A 24,911-nucleotide genomic window follows, 5' to 3' on the forward strand; every position below is an offset into this window, starting at 1 on the left:
ATGTATATCCTGATGGAACATCAAGGTTTGGTCATACTGATGGCTTCGTCAACCTCTGCGTCTCCTCATCGTGTTTATGTTTAAGTAAGCGCTTGCTAGGCTGCGGCTTGGCTTGCCAATCGAGGAGTAGATTACATACTGCCGCAAAAAGCGAATCTAATAGCATTTTATCACCAAAGTTGATTGATATTTTGTAATTGTGATTCGTCAAATTTGACCGAGCCTTAACGGTTAACAAACTCTTTACTTCCTAGAATACAGTTTTTGAGTAAATTAATAAATGTACTACAATTTTAGTTGGGAAATAATAAAAAAAAACTAAAATAATAAAGGCGCATATCCTCTGCGGAGATCTTAGCCCGACTTTCTCTTCTAATTTGCATCGAGCTCCTTTTACTTTTTCCTACAAATTGGCGGGACGGGACCTACTTGCTTTATGCCGACTCCGTACAGCAACTGCAAGTCAGATGTGTTTTCACTGAGAGGCATGCCAGAAATACACTCGGAGTATTTGGCAAACACGGTCGAGGGGCGACCCTGCTTAGAAAAATCTTATTCTAATTGAAAAACCTTGTTTCTAAAATTTTGTTGTTGATGTTCCCCAAGTTGGGAAATTATTTTTTTATTTATTATATATGTGGGATTAATCATTCGGTAGGATATTTCTGTTTTAATTAAATTATTTTGTTTAAGCTACTTGTTGTATAAAACACTTTATAATTTCAAATCTATTTCGTTGAAAATTATCAAGTGTGCTTTTGAAACGCTGTTTAACGCATTGACGCAAATGCGTATTTCAATATTAATTCATTTATTGAATTGAAACTCTTAAAGCTAACAATAGGAACTTAAACGCTGATACTTCACACAGCAAATATATATAAAATGGAAATATAACTAATTCCACAATGGAACGAACATTTTTACGAAATGAATTTAAATAGTGAATTTGAAGGGTAGGCTTCGGGATTTTGATCCGTCTTCCGGCCGCGCAAGGGCTATGTTAGGTTCGAGAACCAATCTCACGCAAGGGTGGGGAATACCGCAACGCAAGTGCTATCTCGGTTGCTTTTATATAGAAAGATATAACTTACGATTTTTGGGATGATACTTCCTTTGTTGTTCTCATGGATTTGGAGGTGACGTCGGTGCTAATGGTTGTGCTCGCTCCTACGTTGTTGATCCGATGCAAGTTTATTCCAAAAAGGGTAGATGATGTTGGTTGCTGGTAGATGTTCGATGTTCCACGAAACAAGAGAAAGAGTTAATGCATTGCACGGGTATTTATAACATGGGTTAGTGATGGAAAGCAATTCCAACACTGTTGACTGGAAGCACTGGATGGCAACTCCAGTCTACTCTACCGCCAGGGTTGTATGAACGCAAGTCATAACTAGTGAAGTGAACGCAAGTCACTTGGAGACGTGATCGCAAGTCACAGATGGGTGGTTAGGTGAACGCAAGTCACGGAACCGTTGCCTATTTAAGTGAACGCAAGTCACTTAAACATGGCGCCCCCGTTGCACAGGTGCAACTGCTCTGCGGAGGCGTTGTAAGGCTGTGATGGCATTGTCGAGCTCGAGGCACCAGCGAGCATCCAACGGCTGACGCGCGACGCTCCTCTACATCCATCAAGTTAAACTCCCGGCAAAAACGCAGGGCGTGGTAGCGGAAGCATACCAAGCACTGGTGCACGTTGGGGTCACGGGGTACACGGGACCGATTACCTACGGAGACGTCCGAAGATGACGATCGATGGGTGTCACGGCTTCTGTAAGAGAGATGCGATTTAGTAAAAGTATTAAACAAGTTTGGCGGTGGTGATTGGACGGTGAAAGTGTGTGTGAATTCGGGTTAAGGGCTGGGCACCTCAGCTTGGATGGGAAGAGGACATAGTTTGACTATTGGCCGGGTGAAAATTCCCTGTTGCGTTCTAATGTCGGCGACACGTATGCGATTGTCAACTCCATGGTACACCTTTTCTACTCGGCCCAGGCGCCATTCGTTTGGGGGTAGCAATTCATTTTTAAGAACGACGAAATCTCCTTCAGAAAGGTCCCTTTGAGCGGTCTTCCATTTATACCTTTTATGAAGCTCTTTGAGGTATTCATCTTTCCACCTTTGACTAAATTGGCGATGTAACCTTTTAAGCTTTTCCCATTTGTTATGGAGAAATAAATTATCGAGTTGGGGCTCCGGCGCAGCCAGCAATGACGCACCGCGTAGGAAATGTCCTGGAGTTAACGCGAGTAATTCTTGTGGATTGTCGGACATAGGGGAGAGTGGTCGGGAGTTGAGTATGGCTTCAATGCGCGCAAGCAATGTGGCCAGCTCCTCGAATGTAAATTGGTGACCGCTAGCAATGCGTTTAAAATGCAATTTGAAGCTCTTAACGGCGGCTTCCCAGAGGCCGCCCATGTGGGGGGAATTGGGTGGTAAAAAGTTCCATTCGAGAGATTGAAGAGAGTATTTTTCCTTGATATCATCGGAAGCTTCTTTCAGGAATTGTTTGAAGTCTCGTTGAAATGCCCTATTGGCGCCGACAAAGTTTTTCCCATTGTCGGAGAAGAGTCGTGAGGGAAGACCTCGTCTTGCGACGAATCGGGAAAAGGCGGCTTGAAAGGCTTTGGTTGAAAGGTCGGAGCAGGGTTCTAAGTGTATTGCTTTGGTGCAGAAACACACAAAGACGCAGACGTAGCCTTTAATTATTGGTGCTTTACGCATACTTGACGATTTAAGGTCAAACGGACCTTATAAGTCCGGTATAAGTGAATGGTAAGGAATAGTTAGAACGTTCAGGTGGTAAGGCGGCCATGATTTGTGATCTCGAGGCTTTTTTGAAGATGGTACATGTTTTGCAATTACGTATGCAAAACTTAATTTTTGATTTCAATCGCGGAATGAAATATTCCTGTCTAGCAGTTCTCACCATGAGTTGGTGTTCAGCATGCATTAATAGATTATGTAGATATTGGAGAATTGGGATATTTTTCTTTATACGGGATATCAGAGTTGATTAGTCGGCCATCTACCCGGAGAAGGGGATTCAGGGGGAGAAGTGAACTCCTTTTTGAGATAGTTTGTCCATTGGAAAGTTGGGCATATTCCACGGGATAGTATCTAGTCTGTGTAAGTTTTATGAGACGTGTTTTTACCCAGTTAATTTCAGCCTGAGCGATAACTAAAGACTCGTAATTGATCGACTGAGTGGACTGTATGGGCTTGATTCGATGGAGGAAACGAAAAATGTAGGTTATCACTCGTAATGCCCTCGGCCAAGATGAGAATCGGTCTAGGATGTCGGGTTCATTCTCCGAAATATGGAACGCCTCAACCTTTCATTCTTCGTGAGGAACAACGTTCTGACGCGGTGAAAGGGGCCATTGCTCGGATGGTTTTAGAAGCCAGTCTGGTCCGGTCCACCAGAGTGATTGGTAAATTAAATCCTGTGGTCTACACCCTCGGGTGCCGAGGTCTGCCGGGTTATGGTTAGTGGATACGTGGCGCCATTTAATGTTACCTACGTTGGTGATAATCTGTGACGTACGATTCGCTACATATATTTTCCAATTGCATGGTGGCTTTTCGAGCCACGCAAGGACGATTGATGAATCCGACCATAAGAAGATTTCAATATCCCTTAAAGGTAGTTGATTGATTAGATTTTTTATGCATTTGGATAATAGGACTGCACCGCACAGTTCTAAGCGCGGCAGGCTCACTGTTTGCAAAGGTGCTACTTTTGTTTTAGAAAAGAGAAGATGACATGAGACTTTTTCATCCGATTGACAACGTATATATACAGTTGCGCAATATGCTTTCTCGGAAGCATCGCAAAATCCGTGAATTTGGATGTTTTGGTTTGGAGAAAACTCAGTCCATCTGGGTATTCGAAGTTTTCCGATAACCGGTAGGTCAGATACGAATTGAATCCACTTTTGGAGGGAGGGTGGTTGGACACATTCGTCCCATTCAGTACCTTCTAACCAAATCTGCTGTAGCAATATCTTTGCCTGAATCAGAATAGGCGCGAGCCACCCTGCGGGATCGAAAAGTTTCGAAACCGAAGATAAGATTTGCCTTTTAGTTGCCTGAGAAGGTACTTGAGTGGGTTCTATGGTATACGAAAAGGAATCGTTTAATGCATTCCATCTAATGCCGAGGGTTTTCGTTGAACTTGAGCAATCAAATTTCAAGAAGTCGGATTCAAGCAAGTCTTCTGTTGCAATATGGACAAGAAGCTCTGGATGGTTGGCTGTGATTTTCTTGAGGGGGAATCCTGCGGAGTTCAAACAATGAATGGTTTGGAATTGGGCGTGCATGCAGGAGCGAAGGTCATGTCCTCCAGACAAGATGTCGTCAACGTAAGTTTCTTTGGTGAGAATTCGCTCAGCTAGAGGGTAGGGTTCCCTCAAGTCCTTGGCCAACTGGTGTAATGTTCGGATAGCCAGGTATGGCGCACAGTTCACTCCAAATGTTACGGTTTTTAAGGCGAAATCGGTAGGTTTTGTGCCATGGGGTCGACGAAAAATAACTCTCTGATACTGCTGGTCGTCCTCATGTAGGAGGATCTGACGGTACATTTTTTGAATGTCGCCATTGAATACATATCTATAAAGACGCCAGTTGAGAATGATGAACATAAGATCGGTTTGCAAAGCAGGGCCTATATGGAGGATATCGTTCAACGACGTGCCTGAAGACGTCGGCTTGGAGGCGTTAAAAACTACTCTGACTTTGGTGGATGCACTGTCCGGTTTCACTACCGAATGGTGAGGAAGATAATACGAAAAATACTTTTCATTTTGATGGATTTCTTCAGGAGAAGTCGGTTTCATATGTTCCAGGGCTAGATATTCTTCTAGCACATGATTATATTCCGATTCAAGGAGCGGGGTTTTTTTGAGCATGTGTTCCATACGAATCGCTTGTTTCATCGCCTGCGACCGAGACGAACCGAGAGAAATCTGGGATGGGAACCCTGCTTTGAAGGGGAGGCGTACGACGTAACGTCCATTGGCTTGTCGGTATGTGGTTTCTTGATAGAACGACTCACACGCACGGTCGTCCTCGGATGGGAGATGTGATTCGGCGACTTCCTCTGATTCCCAGAAACGTTTCAGCTGGAAGCTCAGATCCTCGTTTGAAACTGTTGTGGCATGGGTATGAAATGTAGAGCATTGGGTGGAGGTCAGTGGTCCGCTCAGATACCACCCGAAAACGGTATTTTTCGCAAGCAAACTCCCAAAAACTCCGTGTCTCATTCCCTGTAGGAGGATCTGGGGTATAAGGTCACTGCCAATGACGAGATCAATGGGACCGGGTGTATAAAAGTATGGATCCGCAAGATCTAAATCCTGAATTTCCGAAAGATTTGGTTTCGATAGTTTAAAGGAGGGAAGAAAACTGGTCAGCTGTTTTAAGACGATGGCATTGGTATGGATACGGGTGTGATTGAATTTCGGTACCAACGTGAGTAGACAGACTCGGTTGGCATTTTCTACTACTTTTCCGCCCATCCCCGTGACTGAGAAGTTTTCTTTATAGGTAGGTAGTTGTAACCGGTGTTGTATTTTTTCGGACACAAAGGTTTTTTGTGAGCCTTGATCGATGAGTGCTCGTAACGTGAAGATAGAACCCTGGTGTTCGATGCTCACTAGGGCGGTGGGAAGGAGTGTTTTCTCGTTGTTGGTGGAGAAATTAGCCTGAACTTCGAAGTCAGGTTTGGTGGGAGAAGGAGACTCTTCCCAATTGCCCTCGGTGAGGTTGAAGATGGGATGTCTGGGCTCTTTGGAAGATTCGGTGTGTAATAGATTGGTTGCCTTTTTCGCGGATGTGCTAGGCGTAGCCTTTGATTCGGGCTGGTTGGTTGTGGGAGGGTGTAACATGGTGTGATGGTTTTTCTTACAGTGCAGACATCGGAAGGCACTGGGACAGTTGGTAGATGAATGGTTGTAAGCGAAGCAATTCGTGCAAAACCGGATATCCTTCACAAATTTGGTACGCTCTGGTACGCTGAGTTTTCGGAATTCGGGGCAAGATTTCAAGGGATGACTGTCGTTGCATAATCTACAAGTAAACGCAAGTTTTTCTTGAGAGTGATAGGATTGGATTTTAGGCGAGGATTTCGATGGGAACGAAGTGCGTGATTTAGTGCCTTTATACTCATGTAGGCGTTCAACCACTTCGTAACGTTTGGTCAGAAACTGGTTCATCTGGGACCAGCTAGGAAGCTCCTTCCTAGATTCGAGGGACTGCTCCCACGGAGAGAGTGTTTCCTCTGGTAGCTTTGAGGAACATAAATAGATTAAAATGGGGTCCCACTCGGAAACGGAAATTCCTTGCGTCTTTAGGATCACAAGACAATCATTGATAGTGTTCTGTATCCTTTGAATTCCTTCGCTACTCTCCGAGGTAGCTTGAGGAATGTTGAAAAGCAATTTCAATTGTTTATCTATTAAGATTCGTTTGTTTTCGAATCGGGCTTTTAGCGCTTCCCATGCTAATGAAAAATTATCATCCGACAAAGGGTACTGTTTTACGATTGCGCCTGCCTTTCCTCGAGTCTTATTTCGCAAGTGATAGAGTTTCTGGACGGGAGTCAGTTTGGGATGGTTAAGGTAAACGGCCGTGAACATATCACGAAAGGATGGCCACTCCTCATAACTACCGTAAAAGCTTTCTGTATCACACGGTGCCACCTTGAGACATGAAGACGAGCTTGGATCGAAAGGCAGAGACTGACGGGAGGTATTGCCTGGCCCTGTTGGATTCCCATTGGAGGTATTGCCAGACTCTGACGAATTCCCACGGAGGATTTTTAATTGGTCCAATATATGTGATTTGCAGATGTAGAAAGAGTCAGCACAAAGCTGAAATTTGTTGTGGGCTTCCTCTTTAAACTCTCCAGAAACTGCGCTGTCCTCAGCTATGCAGACGTTTTCATAAGCATTTTTTAACGAAGCCCAGCGACCGTTGAGGTCCTCTAACTTGACCTCCAATAAAGAGTCCGTTTGGTCATCAGGATCTTCCTTTTGAAAATTGGTGCAAAATTTCACCACATTGTTGGAGTCGAAGATAAATTTGGACATGATTTCTGTTGAAGAAGGCATGATTGGAGACGGTATCAAGGGTCTGATTTGATAAAAAATGACCAGGAAGACAAGCTGGGTGGAGATTATTTTAGTTCACAATTGGTATTGTGCGCGAAGATTCGGGTTTGGAAACTTTAACACTACAGACGCAAGTCGAGAAACGCTTATTTGGGAGAGTGGACTTTCCGTCTGTCGCTCAGAGGGAGAACGATTTTTCGAAAATGAACGGGCACTTAATCGGTTTGCACTGCTCACGGAGAGATTCACCAGAAGAAACTAATCAATGTTAATTATGGAATGCCCCACTGAAATCGAAAGTATTTCACAAAGTGGAACTTAGCACGATTTACTAGGGAATTTCCCCCGAATTCACTGAAATATACGTATTATGTTGAAGGTTTTGTGATACAAAATGTTTGTGTGATGTGTAAATAAATGTGGTATGTGTAGAGTTGATGGATAATGGTGGAGATATGTAGATAAGAGTGGTAGCAAACACGTTATATGCAACATAACGTGGGATCTTCAATATTTGAGAAACCCAAGATAAGCGGTTTTCTCAAAAGATGTTATGGTTGGACGTGCTGGAGTCCACAGTTTTTTTAAATTGTTGGTGCTTGGAATATGTAAAGCACATTCATACAAACCGGTGTTTATATGTATGTGCACATCCGCGACTAGTGGTGTTGTATGTATGTATATACGTCAGTTTTTTGGGAAAAAACTCAACTATGAACTTGGTAAAGCTTAGAAAGATTCTGTATATATACATACATGAATATATATATATATGTATTATATTGAATTTAACTACTCTTCTTCGGCGCAAGCTCATCAAAAAAGGGACGTGGTTTTTTGGTGGGTATCTACCGGTAGTGGCTAGTGAGAATAGCGAAAATTATTTTGCACCTTACAAATGATAAAATATTCATATGTACATTCGTATATGTTGGTGAAAAGCCAAAAGGGGAGATAGGCTGCCGTCGCTGCTAGCGCAAGCGCAAGCGACGATCGAAATGGTTGAGAATATGTCACGCTATTCGCAAAATAGCGGACTGGAATTCCGTATGTGTGTATATCTATATATATATATATATATATAACGGTATATGCAAATTACGGTTAAATATACGGCTTGGTGGCGAATATGTATTTTTTGGGAACAAAACAGAACTGCTACTTACGTGCGTATTCTCACGGTTCGCATGATTCTTTGGTTCAATTCGAAATTCAAGTTGATACACCCTCTTGTACTTGTGTACTTGGCTATGTACGTAGGCTTAAGGAAATTTGGTTGCGCCTTTTGTTCCTATGCGACGGGTATGCGCACAACTTATTTTGCTTGTATGTAGGTACTTTATTGAGCAGCAGAAAACCGTGTGAAAAACACTTGCACTTTTATATGCACACTTAACTTTGTTGAAACTTGACTTTTTTAATTAATTATTGTGTAAGTGGTACTAGCACACGCGGATGAGAAAATTGCGAATGGAAAAAGTTAGCGATGGGGCGATAGCGATATATGAACAGTGTTGTAATTTTGCGTTGCCACTGATTCAAATCCGGCTCGAAGGACCAAATGTTTAACGCATTGACGCAAATGCGTATTTCAATATTAATTCATTTATTGAATTGAAACTCTTAAAGCTAACAATAGGAACTTAAACGCTGATACTTCACACAGCAAATATATATAAAATGGAAATATAACTAATTCCACAATGGAACGAACATTTTTACGAAATGAATTTAAATAGTGAATTTGAAGGGTAGGCTTCGGGATTTTGATCCGTCTTCCGGCCGCGCAAGGGCTATGTTAGGTTCGAGAACCAATCTCACGCAAGGGTGGGGAATACCGCAACGCAAGTGCTATCTCGGTTGCTTTTATATAGAAAGATATAACTTACGATTTTTGGGATGATACTTCCTTTGTTGTTCTCATGGATTTGGAGGTGACGTCGGTGCTAATGGTTGTGCTCGCTCCTACGTTGTTGATCCGATGCAAGTTTATTCCAAAAAGGGTAGATGATGTTGGTTGCTGGTAGATGTTCGATGTTCCACGAAACAAGAGAAAGAGTTAATGCATTGCACGGGTATTTATAACATGGGTTAGTGATGGAAAGCAATTCCAACACTGTTGACTGGAAGCACTGGATGGCAACTCCAGTCTACTCTACCGCCAGGGTTGTATGAACGCAAGTCATAACTAGTGAAGTGAACGCAAGTCACTTGGAGACGTGATCGCAAGTCACAGATGGGTGGTTAGGTGAACGCAAGTCACGGAACCGTTGCCTATTTAAGTGAACGCAAGTCACTTAAACATGGCGCCCCCGTTGCACAGGTGCAACTGCTCTGCGGAGGCGTTGTAAGGCTGTGATGGCATTGTCGAGCTCGAGGCACCAGCGAGCATCCAACGGCTGACGCGCGACGCTCCTCTACATCCATCAAGTTAAACTCCCGGCAAAAACGCAGGGCGTGGTAGCGGAAGCATACCAAGCACTGGTGCACGTTGGGGTCACGGGGTACACGGGACCGATTACCTACGGAGACGTCCGAAGATGACGATCGATGGGTGTCACGGCTTCTGTAAGAGAGATGCGATTTAGTAAAAGTATTAAACAAGTTTGGCGGTGGTGATTGGACGGTGAAAGTGTGTGTGAATTCGGGTTAAGGGCTGGGCACCTCAGCTGGATGGGAAGAGGACATAGTTTGACTATTGGCCGGGTGAAAATTCCCTGTTGCGTTCTAATGTCGGCGACACGTATGCGATTGTCAACTCCATGGTACACCTTTTCTACTCGGCCCAGGCGCCATTCGTTTGGGGGTAGCAATTCATTTTTAAGAACGACGAAATCTCCTTCAGAAAGGTCCCTTTGAGCGGTCTTCCATTTATACCTTTTATGAAGCTCTTTGAGGTATTCATCTTTCCACCTTTGACTAAATTGGCGATGTAACCTTTTAAGCTTTTCCCATTTGTTATGGAGAAATAAATTATCGAGTTGGGGCTCCGGCGCAGCCAGCAATGGCGCACCGCGTAGGAAATGTCCTGGAGTTAACGCGAGTAATTCTTGTGGATTGTCGGACATAGGGGAGAGTGGTCGGGAGTTGAGTATGGCTTCAATGCGCGCAAGCAATGTGGCCAGCTCCTCGAATGTAAATTGGTGACCGCTAGCAATGCGTTTAAAATGCAATTTGAAGCTCTTAACGGCGGCTTCCCAGAGGCCGCCCATGTGGGGGGAATTGGGTGGTAAAAAGTTCCATTCGAGAGATTGAAGAGAGTATTTTTCCTTGATATCATCGGAAGCTTCTTTCAGGAATTGTTTGAAGTCTCGTTGAAATGCCCTATTGGCGCCGACAAAGTTTTTCCCATTGTCGGAGAAGAGTCGTGAGGGAAGACCTCGTCTTGCGACGAATCGGGAAAAGGCGGCTTGAAAGGCTTTGGTTGAAAGGTCGGAGCAGGGTTCTAAGTGTATTGCTTTGGTGCAGAAACACACAAAGACGCAGACGTAGCCTTTAATTATTGGTGCTTTACGCATACTTGACGATTTAAGGTCAAACGGACCTTATAAGTCCGGTATAAGTGAATGGTAAGGAATAGTTAGAACGTTCAGGTGGTAAGGCGGCCATGATTTGTGATCTCGAGGCTTTTTTGAAGATGGTACATGTTTTGCAATTACGTATGCAAAACTTAATTTTTGATTTCAATCGCGGAATGAAATATTCCTGTCTAGCAGTTCTCACCATGAGTTGGTGTTCAGCATGCATTAATAGATTATGTAGATATTGGAGAATTGGGATATTTTTCTTTATACGGGATATCAGAGTTGATTAGTCGGCCATCTACCCGGAGAAGGGGATTCAGGGGGAGAAGTGAACTCCTTTTTGAGATAGTTTGTCCATTGGAAAGTTGGGCATATTCCACGGGATAGTATCTAGTCTGTGTAAGTTTTATGAGACGTGTTTTTACCCAGTTAATTTCAGCCTGAGCGATAACTAAAGACTCGTAATTGATCGACTGAGTGGACTGTATGGGCTTGATTCGATGGAGGAAACGAAAAATGTAGGTTATCACTCGTAATGCCCTCGGCCAAGATGAGAATCGGTCTAGGATGTCGGGTTCATTCTCCGAAATATGGAACGCCTCAACCTTTCATTCTTCGTGAGGAACAACGTTCTGACGCGGTGAAAGGGGCCATTGCTCGGATGGTTTTAGAAGCCAGTCTGGTCCGGTCCACCAGAGTGATTGGTAAATTAAATCCTGTGGTCTACACCCTCGGGTGCCGAGGTCTGCCGGGTTATGGTTAGTGGATACGTGGCGCCATTTAATGTTACCTACGTTGGTGATAATCTGTGACGTACGATTCGCTACATATATTTTCCAATTGCATGGTGGCTTTTCGAGCCACGCAAGGACGATTGATGAATCCGACCATAAGAAGATTTCAATATCCCTTAAAGGTAGTTGATTGATTAGATTTTTTATGCATTTGGATAATAGGACTGCACCGCACAGTTCTAAGCGCGGCAGGCTCACTGTTTGCAAAGGTGCTACTTTTGTTTTAGAAAAGAGAAGATGACATGAGACTTTTTCATCCGATTGACAACGTATATATACAGTTGCGCAATATGCTTTCTCGGAAGCATCGCAAAATCCGTGAATTTGGATGTTTTGGTTTGGAGAAAACTCAGTCCATCTGGGTATTCGAAGTTTTCCGATAACCGGTAGGTCAGATACGAATTGAATCCACTTTTGGAGGGAGGGTGGTTGGACACATTCGTCCCATTCAGTACCTTCTAACCAAATCTGCTGTAGCAATATCTTTGCCTGAATCAGAATAGGCGCGAGCCACCCTGCGGGATCGAAAAGTTTCGAAACCGAAGATAAGATTTGCCTTTTAGTTGCCTGAGAAGGTACTTGAGTGGGTTCTATGGTATACGAAAAGGAATCGTTTAATGCATTCCATCTAATGCCGAGGGTTTTCGTTGAACTTGAGCAATCAAATTTCAAGAAGTCGGATTCAAGCAAGTCTTCTGTTGCAATATGGACAAGAAGCTCTGGATGGTTGGCTGTGATTTTCTTGAGGGGGAATCCTGCGGAGTTCAAACAATGAATGGTTTGGAATTGGGCGTGCATGCAGGAGCGAAGGTCATGTCCTCCAGACAAGATGTCGTCAACGTAAGTTTCTTTGGTGAGAATTCGCTCAGCTAGAGGGTAGGGTTCCCTCAAGTCCTTGGCCAACTGGTGTAATGTTCGGATAGCCAGGTATGGCGCACAGTTCACTCCAAATGTTACGGTTTTTAAGGCGAAATCGGTAGGTTTTGTGCCATGGGGTCGACGAAAAATAACTCTCTGATACTGCTGGTCGTCCTCATGTAGGAGGATCTGACGGTACATTTTTTGAATGTCGCCATTGAATACATATCTATAAAGACGCCAGTTGAGAATGATGAACATAAGATCGGTTTGCAAAGCAGGGCCTATATGGAGGATATCGTTCAACGACGTGCCTGAAGACGTCGGCTTGGAGGCGTTAAAAACTACTCTGACTTTGGTGGATGCACTGTCCGGTTTCACTACCGAATGGTGAGGAAGATAATACGAAAAATACTTTTCATTTTGATGGATTTCTTCAGGAGAAGTCGGTTTCATATGTTCCAGGGCTAGATATTCTTCTAGCACATGATTATATTCCGATTCAAGGAGCGGGGTTTTTTTGAGCATGTGTTCCATACGAATCGCTTGTTTCATCGCCTGCGACCGAGACGAACCGAGAGAAATCTGGGATGGGAACCCTGCTTTGAAGGGGAGGCGTACGACGTAACGTCCATTGGCTTGTCGGTATGTGGTTTCTTGATAGAACGACTCACACGCACGGTCGTCCTCGGATGGGAGATGTGATTCGGCGACTTCCTCTGATTCCCAGAAACGTTTCAGCTGGAAGCTCAGATCCTCGTTTGAAACTGTTGTGGCATGGGTATGAAATGTAGAGCATTGGGTGGAGGTCAGTGGTCCGCTCAGATACCACCCGAAAACGGTATTTTTCGCAAGCAAACTCCCAAAAACTCCGTGTCTCATTCCCTGTAGGAGGATCTGGGGTATAAGGTCACTGCCAATGACGAGATCAATGGGACCGGGTGTATAAAAGTATGGATCCGCAAGATCTAAATCCTGAATTTCCGAAAGATTTGGTTTCGATAGTTTAAAGGAGGGAAGAAAACTGGTCAGCTGTTTTAAGACGATGGCATTGGTATGGATACGGGTGTGATTGAATTTCGGTACCAACGTGAGTAGACAGACTCGGTTGGCATTTTCTACTACTTTTCCGCCCATCCCCGTGACTGAGAAGTTTTCTTTATAGGTAGGTAGTTGTAACCGGTGTTGTATTTTTTCGGACACAAAGGTTTTTTGTGAGCCTTGATCGATGAGTGCTCGTAACGTGAAGATAGAACCCTGGTGTTCGATGCTCACTAGGGCGGTGGGAAGGAGTGTTTTCTCGTTGTTGGTGGAGAAATTAGCCTGAACTTCGAAGTCAGGTTTGGTGGGAGAAGGAGACTCTTCCCAATTGCCCTCGGTGAGGTTGAAGATGGGATGTCTGGGCTCTTTGGAAGATTCGGTGTGTAATAGATTGGTTGCCTTTTTCGCGGATGTGCTAGGCGTAGCCTTTGATTCGGGCTGGTTGGTTGTGGGAGGGTGTAACATGGTGTGATGGTTTTTCTTACAGTGCAGACATCGGAAGGCACTGGGACAGTTGGTAGATGAATGGTTGTAAGCGAAGCAATTCGTGCAAAACCGGATATCCTTCACAAATTTGGTACGCTCTGGTACGCTGAGTTTTCGGAATTCGGGGCAAGATTTCAAGGGATGACTGTCGTTGCATAATCTACAAGTAAACGCAAGTTTTTCTTGAGAGTGATAGGATTGGATTTTAGGCGAGGATTTCGATGGGAACGAAGTGCGTGATTTAGTGCCTTTATACTCATGTAGGCGTTCAACCACTTCGTAACGTTTGGTCAGAAACTGGTTCATCTGGGACCAGCTAAGAAGCTCCTTCCTAGATTCGAGGGACTGCTCCCACGGAGAGAGTGTTTCCTCTGGTAGCTTTGAGGAACATAAATAGATTAAAATGGGGTCCCACTCGGAAACGGAAATTCCTTGCGTCTTTAGGATCACAAGACAATCATTGATAGTGTTCTGTATCCTTTGAATTCCTTCGCTACTCTCCGAGGTAGCTTGAGGAATGTTGAAAAGCAATTTCAATTGTTTATCTATTAAGATTCGTTTGTTTTCGAATCGGGCTTTTAGCGCTTCCCATGCTAATGAAAAATTATCATCCGACAAAGGGTACTGTTTTACGATTGCGCCTGCCTTTCCTCGAGTCTTATTTCGCAAGTGATAGAGTTTCTGGACGGGAGTCAGTTTGGGATGGTTAAGGTAAACGGCCGTGAACATATCACGAAAGGATGGCCACTCCTCATAACTACCGTAAAAGCTTTCTGTATCACACGGTGCCACCTTGAGACATGAAGACGAGCTTGGATCGAAAGGCAGAGACTGACGGGAGGTATTGCCTGGCCCTGTTGGATTCCCATTGGAGGTATTGCCAGACTCTGACGAATTCCCACGGAGGATTTTTAATTGGTCCAATATATGTGATTTGCAGATGTAGAAAGAGTCAGCACAAAGCTGAAATTTGTTGTGGGCTTCCTCTTTAAACTCTCCAGAAACTGCGCTGTCCTCAGCTATGCAGACGTTTTCATAAGCATTTTTTAACGAAGCCCAGCGACCGTTGAGGTCCTCTAACTTGACCTCCAATAAAGAGTCCGTTTGGTCATCAGGATCTTCCTTTTGAAAATTGGTGCAAAATTTCACCACATTGTTGGAGTCGAAGATAAATTTGGACATGATTTCTGTTGAAGAAGGCATGATTGGAGACGGTATCAAGGGTCTGATTTGATAAAAAATGACCAGGAAGACAAGCTGGGTGGAGATTATTTTAGTTCACAATTGGTATTGTGCGCGAAGATTCGGGTTTGGAAACTTTAACACTACAGACGCAAGTCGAGAAACGCTTATTTGGGAGAGTGGACTTTCCGTCTGTCGCTCAGAGGGAGAACGATTTTTCGAAAATGAACGGGCACTTAATCGGTTTGCACTGCTCACGGAGAGATTCACCAGAAGAAACTAATCAATGTTAATTATGGAATGCCCCACTGAAATCGAAAGTATTTCACAAAGTGGAACTTAGCACGATTTACTAGGGAATTTCCCCCGAATTCACTGAAATATACGTATTATGTTGAAGGTTTTGTGATACAAAATGTTTGTGTGATGTGTAAATAAATGTGGTATGTGTAGAGTTGATGGATAATGGTGGAGATATGTAGATAAGAGTGGTAGCAAACACGTTATATGCAACATAACGTGGGATCTTCAATATTTGAGAAACCCAAGATAAGCGGTTTTCTCAAAAGATGTTATGGTTGGACGTGCTGGAGTCCACAGTTTTTTTAAATTGTTGGTGCTTGGAATATGTAAAGCACATTCATACAAACCGGTGTTTATATGTATGTGCACATCCGCGACTAGTGGTGTTGTATGTATGTATATACGTCAGTTTTTTGGGAAAAAACTCAACTATGAACTTGGTAAAGCTTAGAAAGATTCTGTATATATACATACATGAATATATATATATATGTATTATATTGAATTTAACTACTCTTCTTCGGCGCAAGCTCATCAAAAAAGGGACGTGGTTTTTTGGTGGGTATCTACCGGTAGTGGCTAGTGAGAATAGCGAAAATTATTTTGCACCTTACAAATGATAAAATATTCATATGTACATTCGTATATGTTGGTGAAAAGCCAAAAGGGGAGATAGGCTGCCGTCGCTGCTAGCGCAAGCGCAAGCGACGATCGAAATGGTTGAGAATATGTCACGCTATTCGCAAAATAGCGGACTGGAATTCCGTATGTGTGTATATCTATATATATATATATATATAACGGTATATGCAAATTACGGTTAAATATACGGCTTGGTGGCGAATATGTATTTTTTGGGAACAAAACAGAACTGCTACTTACGTGCGTATTCTCACGGTTCGCATGATTCTTTGGTTCAATTCGAAATTCAAGTTGATACACCCTCTTGTACTTGTGTACTTGGCTATGTACGTAGGCTTAAGGAAATTTGGTTGCGCCTTTTGTTCCTATGCGACGGGTATGCGCACAACTTATTTTGCTTGTATGTAGGTACTTTATTGAGCAGCAGAAAACCGTGTGAAAAACACTTGCACTTTTATATGCACACTTAACTTTGTTGAAACTTGACTTTTTTAATTAATTATTGTGTAAGTGGTACTAGCACACGCGGATGAGAAAATTGCGAATGGAAAAAGTTAGCGATGGGGCGATAGCGATATATGAACAGTGTTGTAATTTTGCGTTGCCACTGATTCAAATCCGGCTCGAAGGACCAAATGTTTAACGCATTGACGCAAATGCGTATTTCAATATTAATTCATTTATTGAATTGAAACTCTTAAAGCTAACAATAGGAACTTAAACGCTGATACTTCACACAGCAAATATATATAAAATGGAAATATAACTAATTCCACAATGGAACGAACATTTTTACGAAATGAATTTAAATAGTGAATTTGAAGGGTAGGCTTCGGGATTTTGATCCGTCTTCCGGCCGCGCAAGGGCTATGTTAGGTTCGAGAACCAATCTCACGCAAGGGTGGGGAATACCGCAACGCAAGTGCTATCTCGGTTGCTTTTATATAGAAAGATATAACTTACGATTTTTGGGATGATACTTCCTTTGTTGTTCTCATGGATTTGGAGGTGACGTCGGTGCTGATGGTTGTGCTCGCTCCTACGTTGTTGATCCGATGCAAGTTTATTCCAAAAAGGGTAGATGATGTTGGTTGCTGGTAGATGTTCGGTGTTCCACGAAACAAGAGAAAGAGTTAATGCATTGCACGGGTTTTTATAACATGGGTTAGTGATGGAAAGCAATTCCAACACTGTTGACTGGAAGCACTGGATGGCAACTCCAGTCTACTCTACCGCCAGGGTTGTATGAACGCAAGTCATAACTAGTGAAGTGAACGCAAGTCACTTGGAGACGTGATCGCAAGTCACAGATGGGTGGTTAGGTGAACGCAAGTCACGGAACCGTTGCCTATTTAAGTGAACGCAAGTCACTTAAACAAACGCAAACAATATTTTTTTCAGTTTGTAACGAGGAATTCAAGCGAGGCATAAACGGTTACGCATGCAAAATGAATTAAACTAATTTTGGTGAAATAATTCATTTTTGTAAAAAATATTATTTTTAAAAATTATCTATAAAATATAAATTTGTTAATTAATTTAATTAAAAAAAATGAATGTAAAATAAAGAAGGGAAAAAATAAAACCTTAAACTACATTCTATTTTAATTAACAAATCCTACATATATGCGAGCGAAGATAAATATTAAACAGGTTCAGAAACGCTCTTTTTGAGAAAACGTTTTAAGATTACTCTATCTCAAAATTTGTTTCCAAAGCATATGTCCACATAGTTAAGCTGAAAATCTGCTGAAGTATGGCCGAGATAAAAAGTTTTCGATATAAATTCTAGTACAGGGTGCCTTCAAAAAGGCCCAGAGATAAGGTGACTTTCGGCCCAGCTGAATGATTTCTGCCCATAAAAATATTTTTAAAACTATAAAAAACGTATTTTTTCATTTCAGACTGTCGGAGGGGCCAATCGTTGGTAGTTTGGGCCATTTCTGAAGGACGACAAGCAGCCCGACAAATCGACACGTATCTCATGGGTATACCTAGTTCTCTCCCAGGACCTGGAGGTGTTATAGATATTACACGAAATGTTTAAAGTAAAAGCCTGTTGTCAGTAACTTAAGCAAAGACAATTTTTGTTTTGTCCCAGTGTATTCAGAAGTATAGCCACCTAATTAAGCTTAACTTAAAGATATGATCCTTAAGTCATAAACATATGTACTTTAAAACAATTTAACAAATTTATGATTTTTTAAAGTAGTCAAAACCTATAACCTTGTAATAAACAAAAACCTTACGGTTTTAACCCGATCGCTTCTTTTTTATCAAGTTTATTACAATTTATTTAAGGAATGTGCAACAATGGGGCATTCAAATGTATCGGCTTCATAAAAGCTCAAATATTACTCCCTTGGTCCATGGACCAAGGGTACGGCAATCTCGCGCCGTATGTGTCGTTGGAGTGAGAGTAGGGCTATCTCGAGCCTTATGCAACGGTATGTTGGAGTTTCGATAAAAGCATGAATATCCTAGATAATTATTGTATCTATTAAAACTAACATAAAATAAATTGTACATGGCTGATAAAAAACTACTTGAGTTTCCATTGAAATCATAGGAAGTAAACTTATCATAAGGTTAAGTTAGGTTGAACCCAGACCGTAAGACCGCGCACAGACTGAACTTATTCAGTGCGGCCAGACCGTGATTCCTCACACAGACTGAATGAGTTATAGTACTGCCAGAAGTTTTTTAAAGACGAAACCAAAAAACTATTGCTGTAGAATCTATTTATTACGGGATGAGCACAATATACCTCAGGCCCTGCACGTCTGTCATGTTGGCATCCTTGCGCCAACTAAGAGCCCCTTCGATGCGCGGGAACGGAATTATATAGCCTGTTCGTCCAGTTATTTTTGTTGTTGTAGCAGTGCTTCGCCCCATCCAATAAGACCGACCACTCCTAAATTTGTCATCAATATCCTCTAACGGGCGTCAAAGGAAACTTGCAGTTTTAACAGGGGTTTACCAGAGATAGAGGGGTGTTGGAGGTGTTTCACATGGTTGGTGTCACGAGGGGACACATTGCAAGCAGAACATATTGTGACGAATATTAGCAACACTAAGGGATACTATCGTCTCTGAGCCGATGCTAAGCAGTGACTTGTATGCACATGAATAGATCAATCATTATGTCTACACATATGTACGTACACGCAGCGGAGAGGAGACGCACAAACACATGCAGATAGTAGATGCAGAAGTATGCAATTATAATTGTGGAAGTGTCGCTCACAAATACACGCGCATATGAGAAGCTATACACGTGCATCTGTAGTTATGGCAGTAACTAAGTAAATTTTGGAAGAGCCTAGAAGTATGCACACGAGAAATCACAGAGTATAAAAGCAACAACAGTAGAGGCGCGACAATAAGTTTCATTTAAGCAAGCTATTGGTTGTGAAGTATCAGTGTTACTGTTACGTACTTTAATAAAGGTCATTTTGCATTATTAAATATTGGAGTTATTTATTCAACAGTTTAGCGATACGAACGTTAGTAGAAGGTTTCAAATAAGAGGAATTGCACTAAATTCGTTACAATATGTACATTATGTATGTCGGAGTTGATTCTCGATAGGTAAGAGTTTAACCTGTTACAGTATCCAGTTCGAAGTTAAGCAAGAGTGGGTCGCGTTTCCCTAGGGAAAATGCTTTCCTTTTCTGCAACTTCAGGGTATTTATCTTTAAGAAAGAGGGTTCGCCGGGAAATTCCTGGCATAGAGGTCCGACGCTTTTTTGTGGATATCACTGAGGACCTGTTTGTGATTTTCCTCTACATATGGCTGTGTTCTCAGGTACCGTATTTTCTCATAATGCTTGTAGAGCAAGCACCTCTTCAATCGGATGTCTGTTCGAATCTGGGTATTCAACAGAAACTGTATGTTTCGCATTTCATTTCTCTCCAAAATGGGTAGTACTCTAGCCTAACTGTGTAGGTGATGTTTTGGCAGGATTTTATTTTCTTCCACCTTTAGGTTTGGGACCATATCGGGACGCGTAGCATGCAAGCGGGCGGCCAATATCTTTGTGTATGTCAGGGTTGATTCTGGACAAGTAAGAGTTTAACCTGTTAGAGTATCCAGAACGCAGTTGGGCCAGAGCGACTCGTATTGTTAACAGGGTTCACCGAGCGCGTCCTGGGAAAGGTATGGATTTTGCCTAGCGCCTCCATATGCTTGTCTTGATCAAACGACTTCGTTGACAGGGGTCGGATTTCATCATAGTGCTTATGGAGATGTTCCCTTAACCCTCTTGTAGGCGGGGCTAGATCAAGCAGTTGTTTGCTAGGGTGTCCTCTTTATTTTTGAGCTCTTTGGCGTCACTATGTAGGTGATGTTCAGATATCACAAGGAGATTTCCCGTGGAAGTTCTGATTGCAGCATGTTGACAGGGCTGTATCCTTTTCCAATATGTGTTTTTAAGACCAGGCGACTAAACTGGTGAAGCGTAGCACATGAGCGGGCGGCTAGTTTTTACGTTGTTAGCAACGTTTCTGCTTCTTCCAGTGGGTAGTCTTTAGGTTTGGTTACCATATCGGGGAAGCGTAGCATGCAATCGGCTGGCCAATTGCTTTGTAAGTGGTAATGAGCGTTTCTTTATCTTTGCCCCAAGTACTGCCAGCAAGAGATATGAGGATTTTATTACGGCTCTGGATTTTTGGTGCAATTGCGGCGGCATGCTCACCAAAATGTAGATCCTGATCAAACGTCTTACTTACTTAATTGGCGCTTAACCATCTAAACGGTCCAACGTCACACCCAAGATTTAGGGGTGTAAGACAGTCGGTAGCATAGTGCCATTGACGTGTATGCTCAAAATGGTCGACATTTGGGACGTCCATGTTGTAAATAAAGTCGCCGATGATTTAGTCGGTGATAATTTCATGTTTCGCGAGGTGAAAAACCTGGAGAGATCAGGAAGGTAACCGTTGATTTTGTTGCAAAGCTCATCGATCTGTGGGCCTGGGTCTGTGGCCACTATTGCGCAGTCATCGGCGTAGGAAAAGATAGTAACTCCTTCTGGTGGCGAAGGTAGCTTTGATATGAAGAAGTTAAACAAAAGTGGGGATAGGGCACCACCCTGTTGCACCCCTTGTTTAATTCTTCTTGGTTTTGATGTTTGCGTTTCAAAATTCCACCGATGCCTGCCGGCAGCCGAGATAATTTGCGGTCCACCTTTTAAGACTTGGGGGAAGGGTAGACCCTCCCAGGTCCTGCAGTAACGTGCCATGGTTGGCCGTATCAAAAGCTTTATATAGGTCTAGCGCAACGAGTACTGTTCTATAGTGGGGGTTTTGATTAAAACCGCAATAATGGTATTTAGCGCGATGGTTGGGCATGCTGATGACAGGCTAGTTGCAAATTTGCTTTGAAAAAGGGGAGCAAAATGGCTTCAACCGTCTTGGCTACTGGCGATAGGAGAGATATCGGGCGATTCGACTCTCCTATGTTAGCTGGTTTCCGAGGCTTTAGTAGCGGGACCACCTTGGCCAGTTTCCATTTTTCGGGAATAGCAAAGGTGGAAAGGGACAGGTTGAAGACATGTGCTAAATATTCCCTCTTTTCCTAGGCTTTTAAACATCGGCATGGCTACGCCGTCTGGGCCCACTGTTTTAGATGGTTTAGCTTAACCGATGGCATCCTCAACCTCTTTGGTGGTGATGGTAATTGGGGACGCGCTGAATTTATGTTTATGTGCGTGTCTGTTGGCCCTCCGTCTAACTTTGTCAACCGTAGAATGCATTATATATTGTCGTTGTACTTGGACGGATTCGATAGGTACTTTGCGGTGTGAAGAGGAATCAATGATAAAAGAATTCAACTTAGGTTCGTTGATAGAATACAATTTAATTCTTTATTCTCAAAATACTTTCTTTTATACAAAATATTTCGATATTACTAATACGTATCTACACTAATACTTACAAAATAGAAGTGCATAGATTCGTAATACGTAAATGACAGTCAGCATATTATAATGACCTACTTATGTACATATGTACATATATAGTTCCACAGTCACTATGACCAATAGACAAATATGTCGATCAGCGTGACTGATCGTTAAGTGTGTTGCTCAATGTGACGGATTGACAAATGTAAACAAATATGTGTCGTGTGTGTCGGCATGCATGCACCTTATGTTGAACTCCTGCTGAGTTCAAGTAATTATGTGGGTCATTATAACTTGACTACTTCTGTGGTCCATATGTGTGTATTTATTATACCATTAAATGCATTGAAAGTGAAACGCGTTCCAAGTAATGCTGCACCACCCGCCTTTGAGGAATAGTCATATATAATTGACGACATTTGTGTATGACTATTCGAGTGACTTAATGACCCATTTAAGATTTGCTTGAGTTTACAAAATTTTAATTATCTTTCGTATTCTATTGTAATTTATGACATAAGGGTAATTTGATAGTAAAAGTAATGAGTTTGTTGTTCATGACCAACAAAGGACACACAACAGACTTCGAAAACGCGAAAATATTAGACGTTGAGGGGAAAGAACGAACACGAATGACGCTGGAAGCTCTACGAGTACAACAAAAAATTAATACTGCAATGAATTTTAAAGAAGACGTCAACAATATAAACTGCGCTTATATGACGGCATTATCAGCCAATGGACGAAGCAGGAAACATGAATGGAGGCAGTAAATTAAATGTAAAGTGTTGTTTATTTATGTTTAGATATTAAATTTTCAATGTTATAAATTGAATGTAAGTATTATTTAAACAACAGAGTGATGTGAGTTGTGTAATTCTAACTAATGTGTTAATGTTTGTTTTGTTTTATGTCATATTTAATGATAAATATACAGTCCCCTGATGAAGATGAAAAAATTTCATCGAAAGGCGTAGGAGGAAAAGAGAAACCTTGTGTTTTTCTTTAATTTATCGGCCGAAAAGCTCTAAATAATTACAGTTGTAACAAAAAGTTGGCCCGAAATAAATATATTACAAATATATCGGAGAGCTAAACCGAAACACCCTTAAAACAAAACAATCAAAATGAAACAATTCTTTCAACACACGAGGTACAGGTATTACGACGACACCACCTACATCATCAAGCAGTACAGCAGGAACAACAAGACCCTCGCAAAACAAAAACAACGGCTTAAATTTCTATTACAATGTAAAGGCTACGGGATAACGCTATCACATCTAAAGGGTAAGACAAACAATATTATACATGAATTCAAACTGGACAAAACAAGAAAAAAAAATGGAAAAATACAGAAACAATTTATACAAAAAATCCTTAACCTCGAAATAAAGGAAGCGAACATTCAAATCAAAATTGCTAGCAACAGTATGAATCATATTAGGGAGGGTCTTAAAACGAGATTAGACGGACAGGACTTAAACTTAGTTTTGGAAAACCAAATACAATTCACCAAGAAAATAAACACTGCTACAGAACAACATTTAAACTAAAAAATACGAGCGCGCATGACAAAAAGCTTTGATACCTTTGGATTATGATGTAATGATGACTGGTTTGTAAACAAAACGGATATTATTGTGCGCCAGAGAGCCGTTGGGTGTTTGTCAATGGGGAAAAAGTTTGCACTGCCAATATCAAAGAAACACTTTTTCTCCTATTCACTTGATTGCAGACCTAGAACAAGGTATTCAAGCAATAGGAGATGACAGAGAATGACTTAGAGATGCACTTAGATGCAATGTGGCAACAAAAATTAATACATTTAAAAACAAGATACGCAATAACCCGAAAGAAAAAATTATACTGAAAATTTTTGATGATACTAGACAGTTCATCAAGAAGCACAAAACATAGCTATCATTACAAACGCTGATAAAGGTAATAAAACGGTCATCGTGTACCAGGTAGATTACAAAAACAAAATGGAACAACTATTGCAAGACAGACAAACATACAAAACAATGCGGATGGATCCAACGCAACAATTATTAAGGAAAAACAATAATATTATAAACGAGAATGTTAGTCTGTATTTAAAAAAGCAACTAACTTGTACTGCAGCCTCAAGACTATACGGCTTACCAAAAATACGCAAAGGTAACATCCCACTTAGACCTATATCATTATCAGTAAGTGTGCCATGTTTCAAACTATCAAAATACATAGGGAAAACACTGAAACATATTATTTCGGATAGTCTCAATATAAAAAACTCTTTTCAACTGAAGCGCAACTTAAAAGATATCACAATTGCCGATGATGAAATCCTAATATCTTTCGACGTGGTATCCCTCTTTACTAATATACCCATTCATCTAGCGATACTGTCTTTATTTTATCGGCCGAAAAGCGCCAAATAATTACAGTTGTAACAAAAAGTTGGCCCAAAATAAAGATATGTAGTTTTTTATTTTATTTGTTAACATTTGCTTTACATGTGTGTCCATTATGCTGACTTTCGCTTTTCATTTTTTTATATTTGGACATATCATGCTGTTTTGTCTTTTTCTTTCTTCTTTGCTTGAGTGCATATTTACAATTATGAGTAAAGTGGAATGCTTATAGTGAGGTTTTTTTTTGTTTTTTTTTTTTTGTGTTACTAATAAAGGTTTTATATTGGTTTAAGCCTATTTTTATGAATTATTATTGCCTTATCTTTATTGGTCCTATCACTATTTCCTATTCTATGTGGTATTAATGTAAAATTGTTGTTCTTATCAATATTTTTTACTCTATAGGATTGAAGTTATTTATTTATTGATATTTTCTATTCTACCGGGAATTAAAGTAAAAAATATTTTTCCTATTGATATTTTGTCTAAGGGCTCACATATATTTACTATCTAACTTAACTAGGTACAAAGGATCCTACTATCTAAAATTATGACCTCTTTAAAGGGCGAGGTTTTTTCCTAAACAAAACCGGCCAAACTTATATTTATAATATTTCTATAAAATAATGAAGATAAATGATTTATATTTCCTTACTTTAACTAT

General features: G+C 41.5%; 1 protein-coding gene across 2 annotated transcripts in view; it reads left to right on the forward strand.

Moving 5' to 3' along the window:
• LOC137233476 (uncharacterized) overlaps nt 1–18,204 on the forward strand; it is an 807,788-nt gene extending 789,584 nt beyond the window's left edge. For both annotated transcript variants that reach the window (XM_067756514.1, XM_067756515.1), the window contains exon 16: nt 17,847–18,204. In XM_067756514.1, coding sequence (XP_067612615.1) covers nt 17,847–17,989 — 143 coding nt within the window. In that variant the 3' untranslated portion in view covers nt 17,990–18,204. The remainder of the gene's footprint in view (nt 1–17,846) is intronic.
• The last annotated feature ends 6,707 nt before the right edge of the window (nt 18,205–24,911 follow it).

This window comes from Eurosta solidaginis, chromosome 5 (genome assembly GCF_040869045.1).
Source record: "Eurosta solidaginis isolate ZX-2024a chromosome 5, ASM4086904v1, whole genome shotgun sequence".
NCBI classification, from domain to species: Eukaryota; Metazoa; Arthropoda; class Insecta; order Diptera; family Tephritidae; genus Eurosta; species Eurosta solidaginis.